Source organism: Pseudopodoces humilis, chromosome 19 (assembly GCF_049639895.1).
Source record: "Pseudopodoces humilis isolate 2021_Gansu_Grassland_sample_001 chromosome 19, ASM4963989v1, whole genome shotgun sequence".
Classification (NCBI taxonomy): Eukaryota; Metazoa; Chordata; class Aves; order Passeriformes; family Paridae; genus Pseudopodoces; species Pseudopodoces humilis.
In genome coordinates this window covers 12,123,790-12,145,438 of record NC_142218.1, presented here as the reverse complement: position 1 = coordinate 12,145,438, position 21,649 = coordinate 12,123,790, and the positions used below count along the sequence as shown (strand labels likewise).

The 21,649-nt window shown below is 47.5% G+C and overlaps 1 protein-coding gene across 3 annotated transcripts in view; it reads right to left on the bottom strand.

Moving 5' to 3' along the window:
- Positions 1-1,143: 1,143 nt before the first annotated feature.
- PMEPA1 (prostate transmembrane protein, androgen induced 1) overlaps positions 1,144-21,649 on the bottom strand; it is a 44,390-nt gene continuing 23,884 nt past the window's right edge. For 2 of the 3 annotated variants that reach the window (XM_005524848.3, XM_014254097.2), the window contains 3 exons: positions 12,430-12,584; positions 6,597-6,650; positions 1,144-6,507 (listed from right to left, as the gene is read on the bottom strand). In XM_005524848.3, coding sequence (XP_005524905.1) covers positions 5,941-6,507; positions 6,597-6,650; positions 12,430-12,584 — 776 coding nt within the window. In that variant the 3' untranslated portion in view covers positions 1,144-5,940. The remainder of the gene's footprint in view (positions 6,508-6,596; positions 6,651-12,429; positions 12,585-21,649) is intronic. The other variant, XM_088064626.1, reaches the window with a different exon arrangement.

Sequence of the window (21,649 nt, the reverse complement as noted above, 5' to 3'; positions counted from 1 at the left end):
TTCCTACCACAGGGAAAAGTGTTCCAACCAAGGCCAGCTGCTTCCCAGCACTGTGTCACCCCGGGCTGTTGTTCCTGCAGCAATGCACAGAGGACACCAGGAATCCCCCAGAACAATCCATGACCCGGAGGTGAACGGCACGGTTCAGAATTGGGGCCAGAGGGGCAGATTTGGGGTTCTCCTCCCTGGGCTGCAATTAAGCTGATTGATTCCTTACCAGAGATATTCTCCCAGCTGACCATCAGCCTGGGGCTTTGTTACAAGAAAGAGCATCCCAGCATCCTGCTGAAGCCCACAGGAGCTCCTCGTGCCCAAATCAAAGCCAAGTGCCCACCACTTGCCCATCCCAAGCAGCTGGAGGAGCTCTTGCCAAAGCCAGGCCGCTGCTAACAGTGCTGCCACCCAAAACAGGTTTGTGCCCAGCCAGAGAGAGCCTGGGGACACTGAGGGCTTGGGCAGCAAAACCCAGGGATTAATGACTCCACATCCCCCAGCCCCAAGAGGGAACCCAGGGTCTGGGTGAATCTACAGGACAGCCATCCTTCAGCCACACAAAAGAAAACCCCCTGCAAACAGTCAAGTTTTCAATCGCTTTAATGTGATCTCTGCAATTTGACCACAGATTCAGAAAGGAAAAAAAAAAAAAAAAAAAAAAGGTCACACAAATTCTCTGTGCTTAGGATTTGAGTCAATCTAGGCAGTTCTTGTTGACTGACGTTATTCAAGTTAAGACCTTCTGAGCATCAGTGACGTTCTTGGCTGAAAGGCAGGACCACGAGTGTTGGACAGGGTGGTGCAAACCAGGAATGCTTCTTCTGGGATTGGAGCTGTGCCACCTGATCTACTCGAAAGGAAACGGTTGTACACGCACACACACACACATGGAGCATGCAAATACACCAGGAACCAGCTACAGCTCCACGGGGACAACACGGGTGGCAGTACAGAGGTGGGGCCGTGGTTCAGAACGAGGAAGGGGGGAACCCACACAAATATCCAAAACTGAGCAGATTCATTTTCCAACATTCCAGAAGAAAATAGGAAAATTGAAATTACATTGTGTTGACAAACCCTGATTTTTTTTCTTTTTTTTTTCTTTTTTTTTTTTTTTTTTTTGGTAACAAAGCAAAAGGTGAAGGCAAATTTTCCAAAGTATTGTAAAATTTATTGTATAAGTATTGCAGCTTTTAGAATGACATATAATTGCCACTATTGGTTACTGGTACACAAGAAGCGTTTACAACAGATTTTTGTAAATTGGCATCAGAGTACATATTCATACTAAAACAGCAAAATATAGATAAGTACTGCATTGCATGTGCTGTCAATAGTTTACATAAGTTTAAATTGAACAGAACTCAGGATACAGGACTGCCTATAACAAACTCCAAAGCCAACACAATGCAACTGGAAGTTTAAGAAAATATTAATACAATGAAATGTGTCTATAAGGCAGGCAAATTAGGACTTTAATGTTGTCCTTCATGAGCTTCTATAGTACAGCAAAAATTTGAAGCGCAGTTTCTGGAAAACTTCTTTTTGTGGTTTTTTTTTTTGTTTGTTTTTGTAGCTTTGTGTTGTACACAGAAGATCTCTGAGCAGTACAGAGACAGAAGAGATTAAAATTCAATCTGTTCCAGCCTAGCACTGTTAATGCTACACATCTGATTCGATCTTTTCCCAATCCTTAGGGAAAACATTGGGCTTTGATTTCTTTATTTTTTAATATAGCAGTTAGTGCAATTTTATAATTCAATACACATACAAAAAAGGGTGATTCTCCAGAAAGCAACTGGATTTCCTCAGACCCCACTTAAGACAGAATGAATTTTGTAACACTTATGAAAACAACACGCTGGATTAGTAAAGCTGAATCTTCAAACTGGTGTAACCAAGGGTTGTGAAGGGAACACGTGTTTGACCAGTGTCAGCCCCAAATGAAACCCATCCTTCCTCCCCACCAGAATCAACAAAGCCACGTTCCCATTCCAGGCCAGTAAGGTTTGGGAGCACTTTAAGGATGCTGTTTGCCATACTGTAAGCTAAGAAACTCTGTAGGATGAACAACCCCTTTTAAAGCTAACACGACTTAAAACTCCGAGCAAAAAGGCAGGCTAGGACGTGAGGTTGCTAAGCATTAGCAATGCCTTGATTCTTCTGTATTTCTTTAAAAATAAATCAGTTTTAAGGGGCCTGAATCTCTGTGCTGGCAGCTGCAGGACACTCTAGCACCACTCTCCACTGAGCTGCACCAAGGCCAGAGGGAATGGGGCATCAGCAAGGGTGTGCAAAGCAAATTCCCTGCCTTGGTGGCAAATTGGGATGTGGGAATGGGGAAGAAATGGACCCCGAGGTGAAAAGTAACATTAAATAGTAGTAATAATAATAATAATAACAACAATAACAACAACAACAATAATAATAATAATAATAAAAAAAAGAACAGACCATTATTTCTAAACACCCATTCAAGAACTTGGAGTTGATCTGGGCCCCAGATCTGGTATCTGCACTGGAAATACACAGTTCTCAGGACTGCAAAGAGAGGGAGGGACAGAAGAAAGACAGAAGATAACAACTGAGCTCTGCTGAGGGGCTGCACCCACTGCCTGGGACCTGGGGCTCTCCCCACTGGAGCTGCAGCAGAGCAGGGAGAGGTGGCAGCTTGGGGTTTGTGTATGGATGGGCTGGAAGGCATCATTTGCAACAGAAATTTGGTGCTGATGAGCCAACCCATTTCACACTCATTAAGCTCCCCAAACTAGAGAAAGAGGTAAGTGAAACTGGGCCCAGGAACTCAACAAACTGATCACTCAGCTGCAGAGCTTGGGGTGATGCTAGACAAATAAAAGCTCACACTGGGAGAGGACTGGGGAGGGAGGGAAAAAAAATAGGGGGAAAAGAAAAAGAGAATTGGTTGAAATTTTGAGGACTTTCAAGCATGAGAGCTGGGTTCAATTGCACTGCATCTTCAGACCCTCTCCCACTACCCCTCTGTGCCTATCCAGCCCCCTGCCCACTTCCCTGACTTTTCCACAGGGTTTGGTGGCCAGGTGACACCCTGTGACAAGACAATCTCATTCCTTAACAACCTCTGGTCCCCACACACCACCTCTTTACTCACTGCTCAGTTTTAAACATGTGATGCATATTCCACCCAAAATCTGCTGAGGTAACCGTATTTTTTAAATAACAAAACAAGTTCAGATCACTGAACAACCCACCCCTCCCTCCCCAAAAAAACAAAACAAAAAGAGCAAACACCCAACCCCAACAACACTATTCACGCATTTTGGCTCAAGAGGGCAGTAGATATTATATTTCGCTTTCTCTTTTGGTTGGTATCTCATTTACAATATCCACCACAGATTCCCACCTCCCTGGGCAGGATAATGTGCATAAAACGTGTTCAAGTTCCCTAAGAACAGTCGGAGCAGAGCAGCGGCCAAGGGAGCAGCAGGTGTGGCCAGGCACAGGGAGCTGCTCCGGGAAAAAGGGACTGGAAAAGTGAATGCAAGGTCCAAAGGAGCAAGAGACCAGACGCTGGTTACTCGTAATGCTAAGGATGATTTTGTGTCCCTCTCTCTAATAAGGGAGGGTTACTGTTTCTTTAATAAGGCACTAAATAGACATGTTACATAAAGGAAAGATACATTTTAAAAACTCGTACAAATTCATCAGTTTTGTACCTTTCATGACAAACTAGATTTATTCCTTTGCATTACTTTTTTTTTGTGGCTTTTTTTTTTTCTATTTTTTTTTTTTTTAGGTCATCGAAATTTAGGTTACTTGACTGTGAAACTATGAAGATTTCAAGAGCTGTGGAAAAGCAGTTTGAAGTACTGAGAAGGTACAGGACTATTTCTAGGCAGAAATAAAAAGCAAAAAGCAAAAAAAAATAATGATCAAACTTCAAGTTCAGCTATTCATCATCTTCTTTAAAATATATATAAATATTGTTCAAATGGTCAGAACTTCAAAACCGTTCTCATGGTTATGCTTTTTTTTTTCTTTTTCAAGTAATAAAAAAGTTGCTTAAAAACAATAGTTATTGCCTTTATATCTTTCATTTATGTCACTCTACTAGATAGCATCCTGCAGGAAATGGAATCACACCCCCTTGTAAAATCCTCGCTCTCTGTGGCTCCCCACCGACCCTTCCTCGCGCTCGCAGAGACCGGACCCACCACGGAATTCTTCCCTTTTGCCTTCTCCCCCTCGCTCTCTCAGCTTTCCCACTCACCCACTCGGTCACCCACGAATTCACGGCGAGGGTGAGGCCCTGACCAGACACCGGGGTGACACAAAATGTAAACAAGAGCAGAGCAAGACAAATTGTTTCCAAAACCGAGATAAATTAACCAGGCGGGACCTGGGGGGGGAGGACGTCGCAGAAGAGGTAAGGGGGGGAGGTTGCTTCTAAAGCCTTAAGCATTATTTTTGTAGCTTTTAATTAATACAACACAGGAGCAGATTCATTTCCATCTACTGTGCCTGGTGCCTCTCTAGCTGGAGAATATAAAAAATAGCGACAAGCAGGGACGGCGGAGCCGCGGGACACGGCTGTGCCCGTTTATCCCAAATTGAGGTTTGGGAGGTTGAAACAAAATGAAAATGATGTTCACCACCACCACACTTTCCACCTCATCCTTTCAAAGAGACATTTAAACCCAGCTGAAGGGCAGCCAGTGGGTGAGTTACCAGCTCCTCACATCGACTTCCACAACCGCTTTGGCTCCAACAGGGCCCTTCAGTTGAACATGGAAAGAAATAAACCAAAAAACACTTTTGTTCCTTCAGACACAGTTTATTCTCAACCCCCACCACCCTCCCCTCCAAAAAGTTAGAGGTTGTCCAAAAAAAAAAAAAAAAAAAAGGGGAAAAAAAAAAAAAAAAAGAAAAATCAAGTAATTTTTGCCTGCTTCAGTCATTCCTGACTGAGGGAAGCAGGGAGTTTTCATTTTACCTTGTTACTCCAATAATCCCACCGGGTGACAAACAGACACACACCAACTCCTCTTGCTTTGTAGGGAATGTATAAAAGCCGTGGCTGTCGGCAGCCACGCGCAGGGACTCTGGAAAATTAAGGATTTGCATAAGCTGCAGTCTTGCTCACCGCTCCTCCCAGGGCTGGCATCTCCACTCCAGCGATCCTCCTCCCCTTCCAGCTACTTTGTTCTTCACTTCCACATAGATCCCTTAACAGGTTCATGGTAGACATGATAGAGGCTTCGACCAACACAAGCACTGACATATTTATATTAAAAAATAGTGCAAAATTTCAACATTTATATAAATAACTCTAAACCCCTGCTTTTGATTTTTTTTTTGTTGTTTTTTGTTTTTTTACAATGTAATACATGCTTTTTGAGTTGGCACTCAAAAAATTGCCATTTTTCTTCTAGTTCAGAAAACAACTTTTTTTTTTTTGAATAGGCCTCTTCTAATACAAAAATACTCCTGCTCCTTACACATACACTTTCTCTTATTTTTAATATATATTTATATATTTATATTGCAGATCTTTAAACAAAATGGTTTTTGTGCAAATATTTTGTTTTTAAAGATAAGTGAAATAATCAAACAAAAAAAAAAGAAAAGCATTCACACACAGCCCAACTAGAAACAAACAAAAAAAAAGACTACAGTTGATTTTTTTTTTTTCCTTTTTAAACGTCTAGACACAGCTCAATAAAGAAATGTTTTTGCAAGCTTGGTAGGCTTGTGCATTCAGACCAGACATAACAAGTAAATATTTATACACGAGAGATGGGGAAGGGCTTTTTTTTTTTTTTTTCTTTGCTCATCTTCCTCAACTCTCTCTCTCCTTTTTCTTTCAACGAGAAGTGCAGAGTGTTTCATTTAATTTCTTGCCTTTTTTTTAAAACTTTTTTTCCTTTTTTTTTTTTCTTCTTTTTTTTTTTTTTTTTTTTTTTTTTTTTAAAAGGGGTGCCCTTTCTGTTTCTCTTTCTCTTTGTTCCACGCCATCGTCGTCGTCGTCGTCGTTGTGCTCTCAAGGCCATTGATCTGTGAGGGATGGAGTCTGCTGCCCTCCAGGATGGGGGGCATCCCGTTGGTGTTCTGCTGGTGCTGGTAGAAGGTGGAGCCGGGGTAGTGGCCGATCACCTCGCTGTAGGTCGGCGGCGGCCCCTCCATCCTGCCGCTGCTGCCGTAGCAGGTGGCACTGATGCCAGAGTTACTGCTGGGGGGGCACGGCCCCCCGAACACGGAGTTATCTATCAAGTCACTGTCGAAGATGGTTCTGTTTGGGGGGGCGCGCACGGACTCCCTGTTGAGCTCCATCTGCTGCTCGGGGTCGCGCAGCTGCAGCGTGCAGGGTCCCTGGTAGGGCGGGGGCTCCTCGCCGTCCGACAGCGAGATGGTGGGCGGCAGGTCGATCTCGTGCTGCAGGTACGGGTACGTGGGCTGGAAGCGGTTGAAGCGGTCCCTCTGCAGGAAGGAGGGCACTGCCAGGCGCTCGCTGGGCCGCGGGGTGTAGATCTGCTGCTGGAAGGGACGGGAGAGAAAAGAGGGTGAGAGGTGCGAGAGGGCGCGGTGGGACAGCGGGACGGGCGGCGGCAGCCGCGGAACCTCACCTCGGTTATGCCGGTCCCCGACACCGTGCTCTCCGAAGGCCACAGGCTTCCCTCCTGCACGGGAAAGGAGAAGAGAGGGAAGGGTGAGTCTGATGCCAGGGGGGTCACGCTCCTTGTGCAAACAGCTCGTGGCAGGTGCCACCTAGAGAAGACACTGCCACCAACGCATTCCTGCACCAACTCCATCTCCAGCTACGATCATGAGTGCTGGGCATCACGTGGAATGCGCGCTCGAATGTGACCACATCAGCACTGAAAACACCCCTTGGATCAAAACTTCCCTCCCCTTGCTCCTCCATCTCCATTTAATGGATCGTTTGCAGAATGAATGATGAGAATGGCACCAGCAAACAACCCTCTCCCGTTTGCAGACTTCCCCCCTCCCGCCCCCACACCCCCAGCACGGTTCTTTCCCCGGTTCAAACATGCCAGAGGAGTACTTTTCAATTTGTGATCCATGAGCCGTGGGTGATTCACAAGACATCAAAAAATGCTCCATGAAATAATGACAAAATTAAAAAAAAAAAACACAACAAAAACAAAAACCAAACCAAAAAAATAAAAACCCTCACACCCACATTCTGATGCTCACAACCACAGCCATCATGGGAAAATAAAGATAATAAGCGAATAACCAAATGTTGAGTCTAATTTTGATTTGGCTTAAAAAAAAAAAAAAGAAAAAAAGAAAAATACTGTAGCAACAGGATGGTTTCAGAGTATTTTTCCCCAAGGAGTAAGTGGTCCTTGGCTTAAATAGACTGAACTGGGAGAGGCTTTCTCACACTGCAAGCATCACCCTGATCCTGATATCCAAACCTCAGTGCCAACAACCCCGGGCACGGTGAAGCCACAATTTCCCCCAAACCCTGAGACTAGTTTACAATTCATGATCAAAACAAACAAACAAAGGTTCTTCCCATCTGCTGGTGATACTCTGAGCACGCCTAGTTCACCCCAGACTTTTTTGCCTTAGGAACTGCAATATTTAAATATTGCTAATATTCACATATAGCAACATCCCTCTGGCAGGCAGAGCTGGAGGAAAACAGCCAGAAGGCTTGTAATTATAACTTGGAACTTCCCAGTTCCTTGCAGGTGAATCTCCAATTCTGGCACTAGTAAGCCAGGCACAGGCAGAAGTATTTAGCACCAGTGGGAAAAAAAATGCCAAGGGAAAAAGAAACCCCCTTTTCCCCTTTAATTGTTGCACTGAGAGCCTGGTCTGAGCAAACCACACACATTCCCCCTATGAGAATTCCTGTTTCTCTACCTGCCTCAAACACAGCACCAGCACCACGTTAAAATCTCCAAATAAATCACCTGTTATATCCCCCACCCTCCTGTTTTTTCATCTTTCCCCAATGCTGGAATGTATTTTCTCCTTCGGCACAGCACGTGGTCTCAGGTACGAAGAGAATCCATCAGGTTCTGGGTTTTGAAGCTCAGCTCTGCACAGAAACCTCAAGGCAGGGCTGGTGTCAGTGCAAGGAAAATGGTGATTTAAATGGAAATGAGACTGGCCAGGGTCTTCCCCCTTCTCCATGGCTTTTTCAGGTGAATCTCCTTGGAGCAGAGGTGAAGTGCTGCAATGCCAGCACGTTCCCTGGCCACAGCTGAGGAATGTGCTGGCTGAGCTGCAGCCCCACAGCCCTTCCCGAGCAAGACAGCCCTGTTCCATTCCAGACCTCGAGACTCCAACATGCAACTGTTTACACAGGCATCGACTGTTTAGGCTGGTCCATTTTACATGGATTCCGTGCCTGCAGGGAGAGTCTGCAGTCAAACTCCCCCAGCACAGGAACTTCATCTGCCACAGGACAAATCCTCACCTCCAACTCTGTGCTCAGGCACTGACACCAAAGGGCCCAGGGAGGATTCCCAGTGCCACCACAGCGCTGCCAGCCTGTCACCTCATCCCAAAGGACGCCCAAGCAGTGGGCAGGAGCGGGAAGCACTCCCAAAATTGTGTTTACTTTGCCGTGCCCCCGTGGCAGACTTCCTGAGCAGCGAGTACCCTGCTGCCTTCTGCTAGATGTTTTATATTTAACTTGGCAGTGGGCAGTGCCATGGCAATATCCCATCTGCTCCCCCCTTTCCCGGGAGTGATGTCAGCCAGCTCCCACGAGGGTGGCTGCAGCCTGGTGCTTCCCAGCCCTGCCAGGCTCAGCTGGGACACCCCAGCAGGGCTGCTCCACCCAAACCATGCCCTGCCCTGTGCCCCCTCACCCAGAGCCTGCCCCAGGATCCTGCCCCTGTGCTTGGAATCAAAGCTCTGGCTCACACACCATTCATCTGTTTGCACAGATGAGGTCCAGGAATGGTGCCCTGGGCAACACGTGGATGCAAGAGTAGCGAACCAGCAGAAACAGCATTAAAATGGGATGTGCAGAGAGAGGAGGAGCAGACAGGAAACTCATTTTCTGTAGGAGCTGGGTGTCTGCAGCCATTATTGACAACCTCTCCCAGGACTCCAGGGCCTGGCCACGCTCTTGTGCCCATGGCTGACTGACCACAGGCACCCAGTGCTCCCCAACACCAACCTCTGCCTCACACACTGCCATGAAACCCAGCTGGGGAGCAGCTCAGCTCCCATAAAAACTCCACAGCAAGATTAAAACTGCTGGAAATCAGTAGTTAGAGGAGGGCAAAGCCTCAGGGACACAATACACCCCTGCTTTTACCCTTCACTCTGGCCCTGGGATGGCTCCACAGCCCCACTGAGCCAAGGAAATCTGCAGGAGCAACATCACTGCAAACCCTCAGCCTCCCCTCAACCATCTCTGATTTTCAGAGTATTTAGGACTTGAATCCATCTCAACAACGAACAGTCTAGAAAGCCACAGGTTTCTGAAATGAAAGGTAGGATTCCGCTGTCTGGTGAGCAACACAGCTGTAAAAGCCTCTGCAAGTATTGCAGGACTCGCTGCAGAACCTAAAATTACTTTAAAATCTCTTTTTAGACATCAATCTTCAACTTTTTTAGAACTACTTGTTTTAGTGATGTCAGAGAATTTGCTCTGTAAAGCTGCATGGTACAGATTAAGTCTCTGAGCCTTCAGGAAGACTCATTTTCTATTTTGGGGGACAAAGGTGTACTCAGAAATTGCACTTACACTACATCTTCTGGGGAGTGTGGGATACCACTGTTCCAAAAGTGCAGGGACAATGCTATTCTTATAGCAAAAAATAAGTTATCAGTAGCATTTCTTAAATATTCTTAGTTCTGGAAAATAAAAGGTACTTGTCATAAGGAGACAAGAGTTTAAGTACAGTGAGAACAGTGATGGAGAAGTGCATGAAGTAATACAAAAACTGCTTGCCAGTGAGAGCCGCATTAAAAAACCCTTTAGGGAAATTAATTTCTCCTTCAGCTGTAATTTTTGAGCTGCAGCTACAAAAAAGGACAACTCCAGCAGACCCAGCAGCATCCTGACCATGGGATGAACTGCTTTAATATTTCAGCAGATGAAAAGCGTGAATGCAGCTCCAGTGCCCGTCTGCGGTCACGACACCAAAATGAAGTTTGGGATTTAAAAAAGCCCAACACCAGTTCAGAGCAAGTTTAATGGATTGCATAAACCAGTATCCAGCCCAGTGAGGCCTCTCCCTGCCAGGCTGCAGCCCTCCTTCAGACTGGAGCTGTTTTCCACTGACAGATGTGCTGAGCCTGAGAGGTGCTGCCTGTAAGGTCTTTATGATGCTGGATCCCACTGTAACGAGCTCCCAGCTCGTTAGCACACGAGGGGCTTCTCTGTCCCTTCAGGAGGGTGCTGGGACCACAGGGAATCTCTGCTCCACTCCATCAGTGCTGCACACACAGCATGGACAGGGCAGGGAGATGGGGAACAACCATAAAGACAGGAAAAAGTGAAAAAAAAAATACCCAAAATTATACATTCCTATTTCTCTCCTTAGCTCCAAAAAAGGCTTTAAAGACTCCACATCCTCACTAGGGTTAAGCAGAGGTGCAGATGTAAAACACTGATGAAAAGCCATTTAATCACTAATGTGTCTGAAGGCTGAATAAGTAACAGAGCTGAGCCAAAAAAATGGCTGGAAATTTTGGCCTGGTAAAATTTAAAATAGAAAAAAATAATAAAGGAGAAAAGGAAGTTGTTTTTTGAAGAGTCAATTTTTCATTCAACATGAAATTTTGGGTCAATCTCCATGTGATTTTCTCTTTTCTTTCCATGTTAGCCTTCTTAACTCTTTTTAAAGAAAATAAATGCAGGCCACTTAAGAAAAGAAAAATTACTGTATTAAAATAAAGAGGGCTTGATCTGAACTTTGCTTTGGAAACTTAAAACGACACATTTGGCATTGTGCAGGTAAAACATTCCAGGCATGGTAATACAATGAAAGAATCTGAAAATGGGAAAACAATGTTTCTGCTATTTTAAATAACTCATGCGCTCGGATGCCCACACTCTGCTGCCGCTGCTGGAAGCGGGACCATAAAGATTTCCGGGTGGAGCTGGGATATGTGTGGGGAGCTGGGCTCTGATCCCCCAAGCAGGAGGTGCCTGAGCCATCTCCACCCTCACACCAGCTGGTTTCACGTGGGATCATCCCGTGGGATCAGGCATTCCCAGCACTCAGATCCCGCTGCGGCAATGACAGCTGACCCCGAGCTGGGATCACGCTGTGCCTCTGGAGAGGTGCTCCACAGCCCACAGAACGAGGAGGGGTTAATGGGGTTGGGGTTTGCACAGCTCTCCTCCCCCCATGGGGCATCCCCCTCCCAAAGGGGCCAAGAAGGGACCTCTGTCTGCTGTGTGTGACAAAAACAGCAGCTACGAGGGACAGCCCTGGGCAGCTGCAACTGAAGGCTGGCTTACTGAAAGAGCTCAGCTATCCCTCTCAAAAGGAAAAAAAAATAGAGGAAAGAAAATGGAAAAGCAGAAGGAAAAAACCCCAAGCAATTCCTGTATTCGATCTTTTTCCTGCAACAAGTATGGATTTGATTCAGGGGAGCACAGCCCCACACAGAGCACCCCACAGCACCAGCTGTGTGTCCAGCCTGCCCTGGCAGCCTGCAGAGGAGGGATTGGCAGCAGTGACCTTGAGGGAGCACTATTTGAAGGGTGAATTCACTTCAGGGTGAATGCTAAAAAAGACAAGTATCAGTACAAGACATCCCTGCACTAAAGACAGAGCCATGGAGGCAGCAGTGGAAATGTAATGCTTTTTCTCTATACATCCTCCTAAGTCTCTCTGAGCCACTATATTTGAGGAAACTGCATGAACCAGCATCTGCCTCGAGGCTGGCGCGGCGTCCCTCAAATCCCTGTCAGAGGTACAATTCACACGTTTCTCCTCAGGCTTTTATGAAAAGAGAGCTACAGAGGGCTACAGAGAGCCTCTCGCACATCCCCTTGGAGAGATCTCTGCCTGTCTGGCTGACAAGTGTTTTCTGTCCCTTCCACCGCAGTAATGGCAGCAGCACTGGTGAAAATGGAAGCAATACAGTCAGGATTTCCTGCTCTCTGCAGGGCAGGCAGGAAGTTTTTACACAGTCACTGGAGACTCTAACTGAAGCCAAAGGACTGGATAGTTTGGGACTGCTAAAGCAAGGCATATGAACCCCAAGCAGCTGGGGGTGGTGGTGTCAGGAACAGGCCAAGAACAGCCGCGTGAAGTCATTTATTTTTTACTGATGTAAAACCTGAAATGCAAAGCTCAGGGCAAAGGCAGAGGCTATGGCTGTCCGTACACACAGCACCCTAAGGAGCCAGAGGCACCCCTAAAAGACCCCCCACACCCAAAAACAGGGACAGATGATGCCAAGGCCAAACATGATGTGTGTCTGGAAGAGCAGGGTGTGACTTACTGAGGAGAGGTTCTCGTCTCGCCGCCTGCCCTGGCTGTGCCGGCTGATGAAGGATCGTGCAGAGAGTTTGTAGTGGTTCAGCAGACATGTGATCACCACCACCATCACCATCATCACCACCACGATTATGATTATCTGTACAAACTCCAACTCCGCTGCAAGAGAGACAGACAGACTTTGAGCCATCAGGAATAGCAGCAGGTAACTGAGCACAAGGACAACTGAAGTGGCTGAGACAACACTGACAACCCTTCCTGTTACAGCTCTCACAGGGCTCTGTGTGCCCTGAACCCACAAAAACCTCATTCATTCACTTTTTCAGTGTCACAGAAGAGTCTCCAGGAGAGATCTTTGCAGACAATCTATACTGCAGAGTGTTTCCTGGCTACAGCACAGACTGGACTTCCCAAAGACCTCCTGGATGTCCCCCAGGAGCATCCCAGTGCCTCACGTGCCTCTCTTGGGGCTGCAGAGCCATAAACCAACAGAAGTCATCCTAATGGAACAGGTCAGCTAAATGCAAGCTAAATTTCTGCAGCTCTCTCCCCATCACCACCACTCCTTCCTCCAGGGAGGACGGGACTGAGCCCTCCTTAGCACATCCCTGCACAAGCACACGTCCCTCCTGTCCCAGGGGTCAGACAGTGGTGGCCCAGGGGACAGCACAGCACAGCAGGCAGTGGCAGCCCCCATCCCCAGGGCTGCCCACCCAGCAGAGGAAGCAGGCGAGGAGACCTCCTGCTTTTGGGTGAGACGCCAGATGGGTGCGATGCGTCTGCCAGGGGCCGCATCCCGCAGCTCCAGACAGCCCTCGGCTCGGGGCTCGGCCAGCTGACAGCGGCAGCTTGAGTGGCTTCAACTGGCAGAAAGGAAAACTGCCAAAACCCCTCCAAACAAACAAGAACAAGCAAACAACAGACTATCCGGTTAACTCTGCAGACACTTGGCAGGAGGCAGCGAGAAGGCGCTCCTAAAATTTCCTAAGGAAATAATTCCTCACACCTCTCTGAGGCTTAGGAAAATCGAGTACTGGAGGCAAACATTGTGCTGGGTCATTATTTCCGTGAATTTGGTGCCCAGGGAGTACATGCCATTCCCAAACTGCTCAGTCCTTCCCCCCAGCTCCCTTCACGCCAGCAGTGCCCAGGACTGGGCAGCAGCAACTCCAATGCCCAGCAAAAAGGAGGGGCCAGACAGCAAAATTCAATCATTCCAGGGATTTGCACTTTGCTTCTCAGCAGTGACAGCTATAAAATCCAGTTTGGGAAAGCCATGCCCTAAGCTATCATGGATGCTGCCATCTATATTTAATCTATACAAACACACATATACATCTGCAGACACACAGCAAGGCCCACCAGACCTCCAAGAGCACCACTCACACCAGCTGGGGTGGCTTCTGCTGAGTCAGGCAAATTTATTACATTTTTGGTTGGGGTTTTTTTGTGTTTTTTCTTTGTTTGTTTGGGGTTTTTTGGGGGGACTTTTTTTAATGGAAAGTTTTCTCCTGACAGGTGGCATTTGAGTGCCAGTAAAAGCAAATAAATGTCAAGAAAACAGTCCAGGTGGTGAGTGCTGCCAGTTACCTTGGATCTCTTTCTGCTTAACAGCAGCTATTTCTGCCACTGCCCAAAATGCTCCACCAGCTCTGCCCACTGTCTGCAGAAAGCAGAATTATGCCTTGAAAGCAGGAGCCTTATCTGGCACTTCTAGCTGGATGGATGAGGGACTTGGAGCCCAGATCCTTCCAGCACCCCTGAAATGCAGCTGTCTCTACTCTGGAAGGTTGCACACAGTGTGGGAAGAGAGGGGTTAAAAGCCAACCATTGTACAGGAGTTTTGCCTTAAAAATGATTTTTAGATAGAATAAAGGACAAGCTCTGAGTCTTTCACAGCAACTCCAACAAGTTGCCCAATGCCACTGTGAGAGGAAGAGCATGGAAGAAAACCACATTCCCAAAAATCTGATCCAACCCCAAAGCAACACAGCTCATCTGTGGGACCCAAAAGCTGCCCCTGGTGTCCTGTGCTGGAACAAGAGCTTCTGAGCAGAACCCAGACTGACCACAGGCACAAACACACCAAAACCTAAAGGGCTGGGAAAAGGGACGATGCAAAACCATTTAAAAACAGGCACAGTGACTCTTCCCATGTCACCCCCACTGTGCAGGGGTGTCCCTACATATCCCAAAGACATGTCCTGGTGCCAGCTGTAACTGAGCACTGACAGCATCCCCCCAGCACCCCAGGCAGGCCCAGGGAACCCTACAGCTCCCCTGGGTGCTTCCCTGGTCACCCCCCAGACCCCAGAGCCCCTGTGCCTGCCCTCCCTGTGGGCAGCAGAGCAGCCACCCAGCCTGGTTGCAAAGCTCACCTTTTGCACAAATCATTATGGAAAAGAAAAAACTAAGCAAAAAAACCCCAAATGTTTTAAGAAGATGAGTCACTTCAGCCTCAAAATGCAGCATATGCTTTGGCCACAGTAAGAAAACACAAGAAAAAATATAAATGGAGCCAGTGATGGAAAACTTCCTTTTGTGTTAAAAGGGGTTATATTTCTAAAGAAAACCATGGCCAGAGTAGTAGTAAAGAAAAGTTCCTTTCCTAGGACAAGAGATCCCTTAAATGAAGCAAACCTTGCTAAATTGGTCCTGGTGCCTCAGTGACACAGGTGAAGTTTTGGCCATTTTGCCCCAACTCCTTCCCAGGAAGGAACACATGAGATGTGTCACTTACAAATGACCTAAACCAGGCTTCCTGCACACACAGACACAGAATCAACAGAGTCTGAAGCAGAAGAAAGGGTGGGAATTGCATCAGCATCTGGGAAAACACACCAGTGTCTCCTCCATCCCTCAGTGCTCTGAGTCTGCTGTAATTGGGGATTATACAACGCTCACCAAGAGCTGAAAAGGCACAGGATGATTACCAGAACAAAGGGGATGCTGCTTTCCAGCAGGGATGCTCCTCCTGCCCCATCTCTACCCCAAGCCCAGGCTCTGAGGAGCAGCCCAGCCTTCCCATGCCCAGGAGCAAACCCACCCCGTATGCAGAGATGAGCTTTAATCCCAAGAACACTCAGGTTGCCCAATCTGGCCTTTGGAAAAAAATAAAAGTCAAACCAAACAAACAAAAAAATATCCCACACACTCAATTTGTGCTTTTCATGTTTCAAGAGACTCATACCCACTCGAGGCACCAAAGTTTCTGCCAACTCTCCCTCTGTTTTAACTTGTCTTCATGGACTTCTTTTCTGCAGAAGGGAAAACAAACCCAACACACTGGAAAGCTGGATATACTCAGTAAGATTTTTATCCAAGCAGCTCAGTCAAACTAATGAAGAAAGATCATTAAAAACCCAAAGTTTGAGTTAATATGTTATTATACAAGTGCAATTCAGCTGCTATGCTAATAAAAAGCCTTTGGGGAATGAAAAACAAGCCAAACTGCAAAGCACATAATTTATAATTCTACTGGTATTCTTAAAAACACACACACAACAAAACAAGAAAAAAATACTCAACACATTTTGTATTTGGCTTCCTAATCATTGTCACTTTTCAATTAGAAGAGACCTCATTCCATTTCTCTCTGTAATTTTCCCCAAGGGAAGTGTTATAAATGCACTAGGCTTTACAAGATGGGCATATTCCGCCTCCAAATGCAAAGCAAGGTCACACTAATTTAATTTTGCATAATTTTTATTCCAGAATACATTTCAAACTAACAGGTTCAGACATCACATTTAAGTGACACAACCTGCTTTTCCGTATTTTCTGTCTAGACACGGCAGCTCAGGGAGCCGGGCACTGTGCGTGCAACTGTTTTGCAACTAAGCATTTTTTTCCCCCCAGATTCTCACCACCCTAAAAGGGGATATTCGTGACCAAGGAGAAGCACTTGTCACGTCCCATTCTTCACGTTCACCGCTCGCTTGCCACTTCAAACCACGCGTGGCCTTGGACAAGGGCTTCGCAGTGGATTATGGAGGTGGATTAATGAGGGATAAAGATATTCTGCTTCCCAAAGCCTGGGGACTCCACTCTCCTGTATTCAGAAGAAGCTCATGCTTTTGTTGCCCACCCTGCTGCCCAGTCATCAAGACCATAGCTCTGAAGTGTCTGAAATCTATGGATTTTATGTGTGGGTCCTACACTGAGGTGCCAGCCACACTCTTCCCGTTGCAGACCACACTCATGGCTCCACAAAAGCTGCTGCAGGAAGGTAGGTACATCTGGGAGCTTCCTCGAGTCCTTGTAAACAAAATACTGGCACCCACAAGTTCAAATTAATTAATATATTTACAAGGAGGGAAAGTGATTTGAGTCAATGGTGATGTTGGGAGCACCCTCACAGCCGCAGGGGAGGTGAGGCTGTATTACACTTTAAATGCATTGCCTTGCCTTTTACAGCTACATTTCAGTTCATAAAATGCTTCCTATAAACTTTATTAATGCTCTTCTTTCCACGCAGACTATCTCTGCAGAAGACAAACTCTCCAAACCACCACAAGTATAAAAGAGAATAAAAACAACAGACCAAAACCTGTATTTTGCTGCAATCATTCCAGACACTCCAGCTATCATTTACAGGTGGACAGAACAGCTTACAGGCAGGGTCTCAGCCAAGATGACCTGTGCTTTCAGCCAGGTATAACACACATCTGCAGGTCAAACCAGTCATCCCTGAGCTTCAGTTACAATTTCTATATGTACTGGAATTGTGCATCATGTGAGAAGTGATGAGAAGAAGTGAAGTTACTCAGGAGATAATGGCTAAAATGAAGAAATGTTGCTGCACTTGCCATAACTCCTAAGGAAAAAAGTTAAAAAAACCCTCACACTCTGAACACACACACTCTCTTACACACCCACACACAGTTATATATTCTTAACACACTCACTCAAACACACACACACTCTTACACATTCTTACACACTCACACATACTCTTACTCTCCTTAAAGAGTGTTCTCCCTCTCAGAGGCTGTGGACAGCAAAGAAGAGATGAAAGAACAAAGAACTTCAGATGGCAGATTACTCACCCTCACTCATCTGTTAGGTCATCTCAGAAACAATCAGAGCAGGCAAAGTCATTACTGCACTATTTTTGTATTAGCATCTGCTACATTTATCTTCTAATACCTCCATAAAACCAGATAGGAAGGGCCCATCAGATTGTCAACAATTGTGTTTGTTTACAAGACAGCAGGGGAAGTACTGCAGATAGACACAGACCATGATCTCAATACTGAGAGTGCCGCTCCTGGCACTGACTGGCAGCACCTTGCAGCTGCAGCAACACTGAGGCATCAAAGGGGCCAGGACCAGGTCTGGGACAACAGGCAGGACAGCTGGGAAGAGATCATTTTGGGCCTGTATCATGCATCATCAGGACAGTGAACAGATAAACTTCATTTCTGGACCAGCAGGGTCAATTGTGATGCAGGGAGCAGAGATGACACCGTGCGAGCCAGTGATGACAGGCTGAGATGGGGCAGGAGGGCAGGGAGCAAGTGAGACTTAGAAAAGGAGCCAGTTGAAAAAAAACCACCAAAACACTGCTGGAAAACAGGGGATAGGGCCTCAAGAAGTCCTGTTCATAGTGCCAAGCCTTGGGCCATAACTGTGTTTAATATAGTTCTTTTTCTTCAGATGTCCCCCCAGGTGATCAAGCATCACATCCTCTGAGTCACTGGCAAATGATGGCCTAACCCTCCACCTCCATTTTTGATCGTTTTAAAGAAACAGCCCCATTTTACGCTTTACAGTCACAGAAATATCAGACTGGTTAGGCCTCAGAACTTTTTTTAGTGCTTAAAAAACACAGCAACTGTCCTGGCCGTGCCACTGGGCCTGTTTTCAGAAGGTGAACTTCCCGAGCTCACCCAGCTCGGTGGCAGCTGTGGGGAGCAGGACACGCATCCAAGGGCCAGAGAGGCAGGATCAGCAGGGCAGAACTCAACTTTTACAGGGAAATGGCAAATGTGAGAGCTGGGGTCAGCAGCTCTGTCAGCCAGGACGCTGCCTGGTTCCGAGCAGAGACCTGTCAACCAGACACTTGTTTAGAGAAACTCCTGAAGACATGAGACAGCTCCCTCAGAGCAATGAGAACTAACAAGGTTCCTTGGGACACACAGACTCTCTGAAATCTCATATATGCCAACCCCTTCTCTCTTTTCTGTGTCTATTTCTCTCACCCTCCCCCAGGATTTTTAGACAAGGTATTTCACACACAGCCAGGCTGATCCCAGCCTACTGAGATGACTGGAAGGAGTACATGGCTTTTGAAGTTACTCCCAAGGGTGAGAACAGCTGAACTGGATTAAAAGAATAAAGTCATTTTGATTTTGCACTTAAAAGAAAAGTAAATTTGCTTGCTCACTAGAAAATGCTGAGCAGGGCTCATGGTCCCCACCAAGCTGAGAACATCCAAAATATCTCCTGCTTCCCAAAAGCATGGAGGCCAAAAAGGCCTGGATGATGTCTGGGCACGGGGTGAGGGCAGATCACCCACCCCTTTGAACAAGAGAACCAAAAGAGAGGGACACAAGAATAAAGAGTTTACCATCTGCAATCATAAATAGACTGAACCAGAAAAAAAAAAAAATAAATCTACCAAATAATGAGTGAAAAAACACAGCACACAATATCCGGATCAAACCCCACCGGCTGGCCCTGAAAGACCAAACAGGTTTTGTTTGTCAGGGGTATTTCTAACAGCCAATAAAAATAAACACATTAATAAATAAGTATTTTCGTATAGCCTGGAAACACTCCTGATCAATATGTGGCTTGCTACTGTAGAGGGTTTTTTTTCCTTCCACCCAGCAGAAACTCATGACAAAGGAAAGCACATCTCATTTATGAACTTAGCTATAAATACTTTTGCTAACTGCCATTTAGGAATTTCATTTCCTGCTTGAGCAAGTCCTGTTGAAAGAGGCAATTACCAAATTTGTTTCTAGTTATAGAAATAGATGTTTGTCGCTGCCCACATCTGTTTCGACAGACAAATTGCCAGACGCGGACGCTCCAAGGAGAGCAAGTGCTCCATGCAGGGAGGGATTTGCCCCTCTCCAGAAAGCTAACAGCAATTACAGGGATTGGGTTTCTGATTCCAGCTTCCTCCCAGCCCTGTCTCCCACTGCAACAGAGCTGCCTCACACTGCCAGGGCACCTGCAGCCTCCCTCAGCTGCATCCACCTGCGCCACAGCATCACCCGGCAGTGCCGGAGCCTGCTCCCTCCTCCTGCTGCCGTGGGGACACCAGGGAACATGGGATTCATTTGTCACCCAGCACAACAAGGCACCCTGAATTCTGGAGGTCACGAGGAGCGGGCAGGCTGCACTTGCTGTGCACACAGAAAGGCAGGCAGCAGCAGGGCAGGGAGCTGGACAGGCTGTCCTGTGAGTGGGACACTGCAGACACAGTGGGTGTGGAGATGGGGGTTTGTGGATGGCATTGGCATCAACCACAGCCTCTCCCAGCTGAACAAATGCTGTATACACCAGGTTTCACCAGGTGTCTCTCCACCCTGGCTGTCCCCTAGAAAGTTTAAATTTCCACTTATTCTTGGGGAAAACACCCACTGGTCAATTCCCAGTGCGCTGAGCCACGACCCTGTCGGAGCCCAAAGCAGCTCCAGGTGCCCTGGTGGCAGCAGCCAGCCCCTGTCACGGTGCCCAGCAAGTTCTGCGGGACCAGGGGCACCTCGAGGGAGACACTGACAGCAGCAGTGCCTGTGCCTCCCTGCCATGAGCACAACACCATCAGCTCACCCCCAGCACCCGCCTCAGGGACACGACTGAAGTGCAGAAAAGCCACGAAGCACCCCGAATTGTGGCTGGGTAACCTGTGCTCCTCCAGCATTTCTACTCCATACCAGCGTGGCTCCTTCACACCACCTCGAATATCCACCAGCACAGCCCCGAGGAGCCCCCTGACACTTGGGAACGGTGCTGGGGACCCAGCCATGCCCGTGTCCTGAGGCTGCAGCTCCCCCAGGGGCTCCAGGACACGCAGCCCCGGGCAGCAGTGCCACAGGAGCTGCCCTGGCTCGCAGACGGTGTTGAAATCCAGATTGAGCAAGCTGGCCAAAGCCACACAGGTCATGGCAGGGCTGCAACTGCGACCGGATTTCCTCAGCACGGTCCAGGGCCAAAAAACAGGGAACACTCCCTGCTCTGCCTCTTCCCAAGCGCCGTTATCATCTGTGCCACTCTGCAGCTCACACTCGCCAGAGGAGTGACCTTTCACAAGGCAAGCTACTCCCAGGGAACAAGGACAATCTTAAGTTATAGGCAAAATTATGGATTGCAGGGAAAAAGTATGCAAAATGCATGCAAATGCCCAGACAAGGCACATTGTGTCTGGTCACTGCAGGATTCAAGTTCAGCTCTTGAACTGGTCTGAACTGGTCGCTACCACCAGATGGGAGCGAATGCATGTGCACACTCTCACAGAGATGTGAAAAAAAATTATATTTTTATATATATATATATATATATATATATACACACACACACACCAGAGTGAATGGGGGAGGTGAGTACAACCGCCCCAAATCTGACAAAATTAAAGGTAATAAATTTACTTCCACCTCAGCTGCAGCAACAGCCTGAGAAAGGTTTTAACTCCCACAGCATATCTGCTGGGAAGTCTGTTTCGTTGGGGAGTTCTGCATGTGCAGGTTTTAGGAGGATGCACACAAAGAGAAGGCCAGGCACAGATGGGGTTTGGGGCCAAGAACAGGGCTGGGGTCACCTGTCCTTCCTGAGCATCCTCATCCTGGGCCTCCCTGAGCATCCTCATCCTGGACTTCCCTGCCATCCGCAAAAAAACCAATCTCCATCCCAGGGATCCCTGCCCTCCCCAGGCATCCCCATCCCCGGGTGCTCTGCCCCTTCTCAGCCCATCCCGGCCCATCTGTATCCCTGCTGCAGCCCCATTGTCCCGCTCCCCCGTCCCATCCCTGGACACGCAGGGCAGGGGGGCTGTGGGGAGCCGTCCCCCGGGTTAGCCCCCACAATGGGCTCGGGGGGAGGCGATGGAGCCCCGACTGGCCCATCCTGGCCGCTGTGGGGCCGGCCCTGCCCCGCCACCTGCCCGCCGGGATGCGGGATGTGGGATGCGGGATGTGGGATGCGGGATGTGGGATGTGGGATGTGGGATGCGGGATGTGCGATGTGGGATTTGGGATGCGGGATTTGGGATGTGG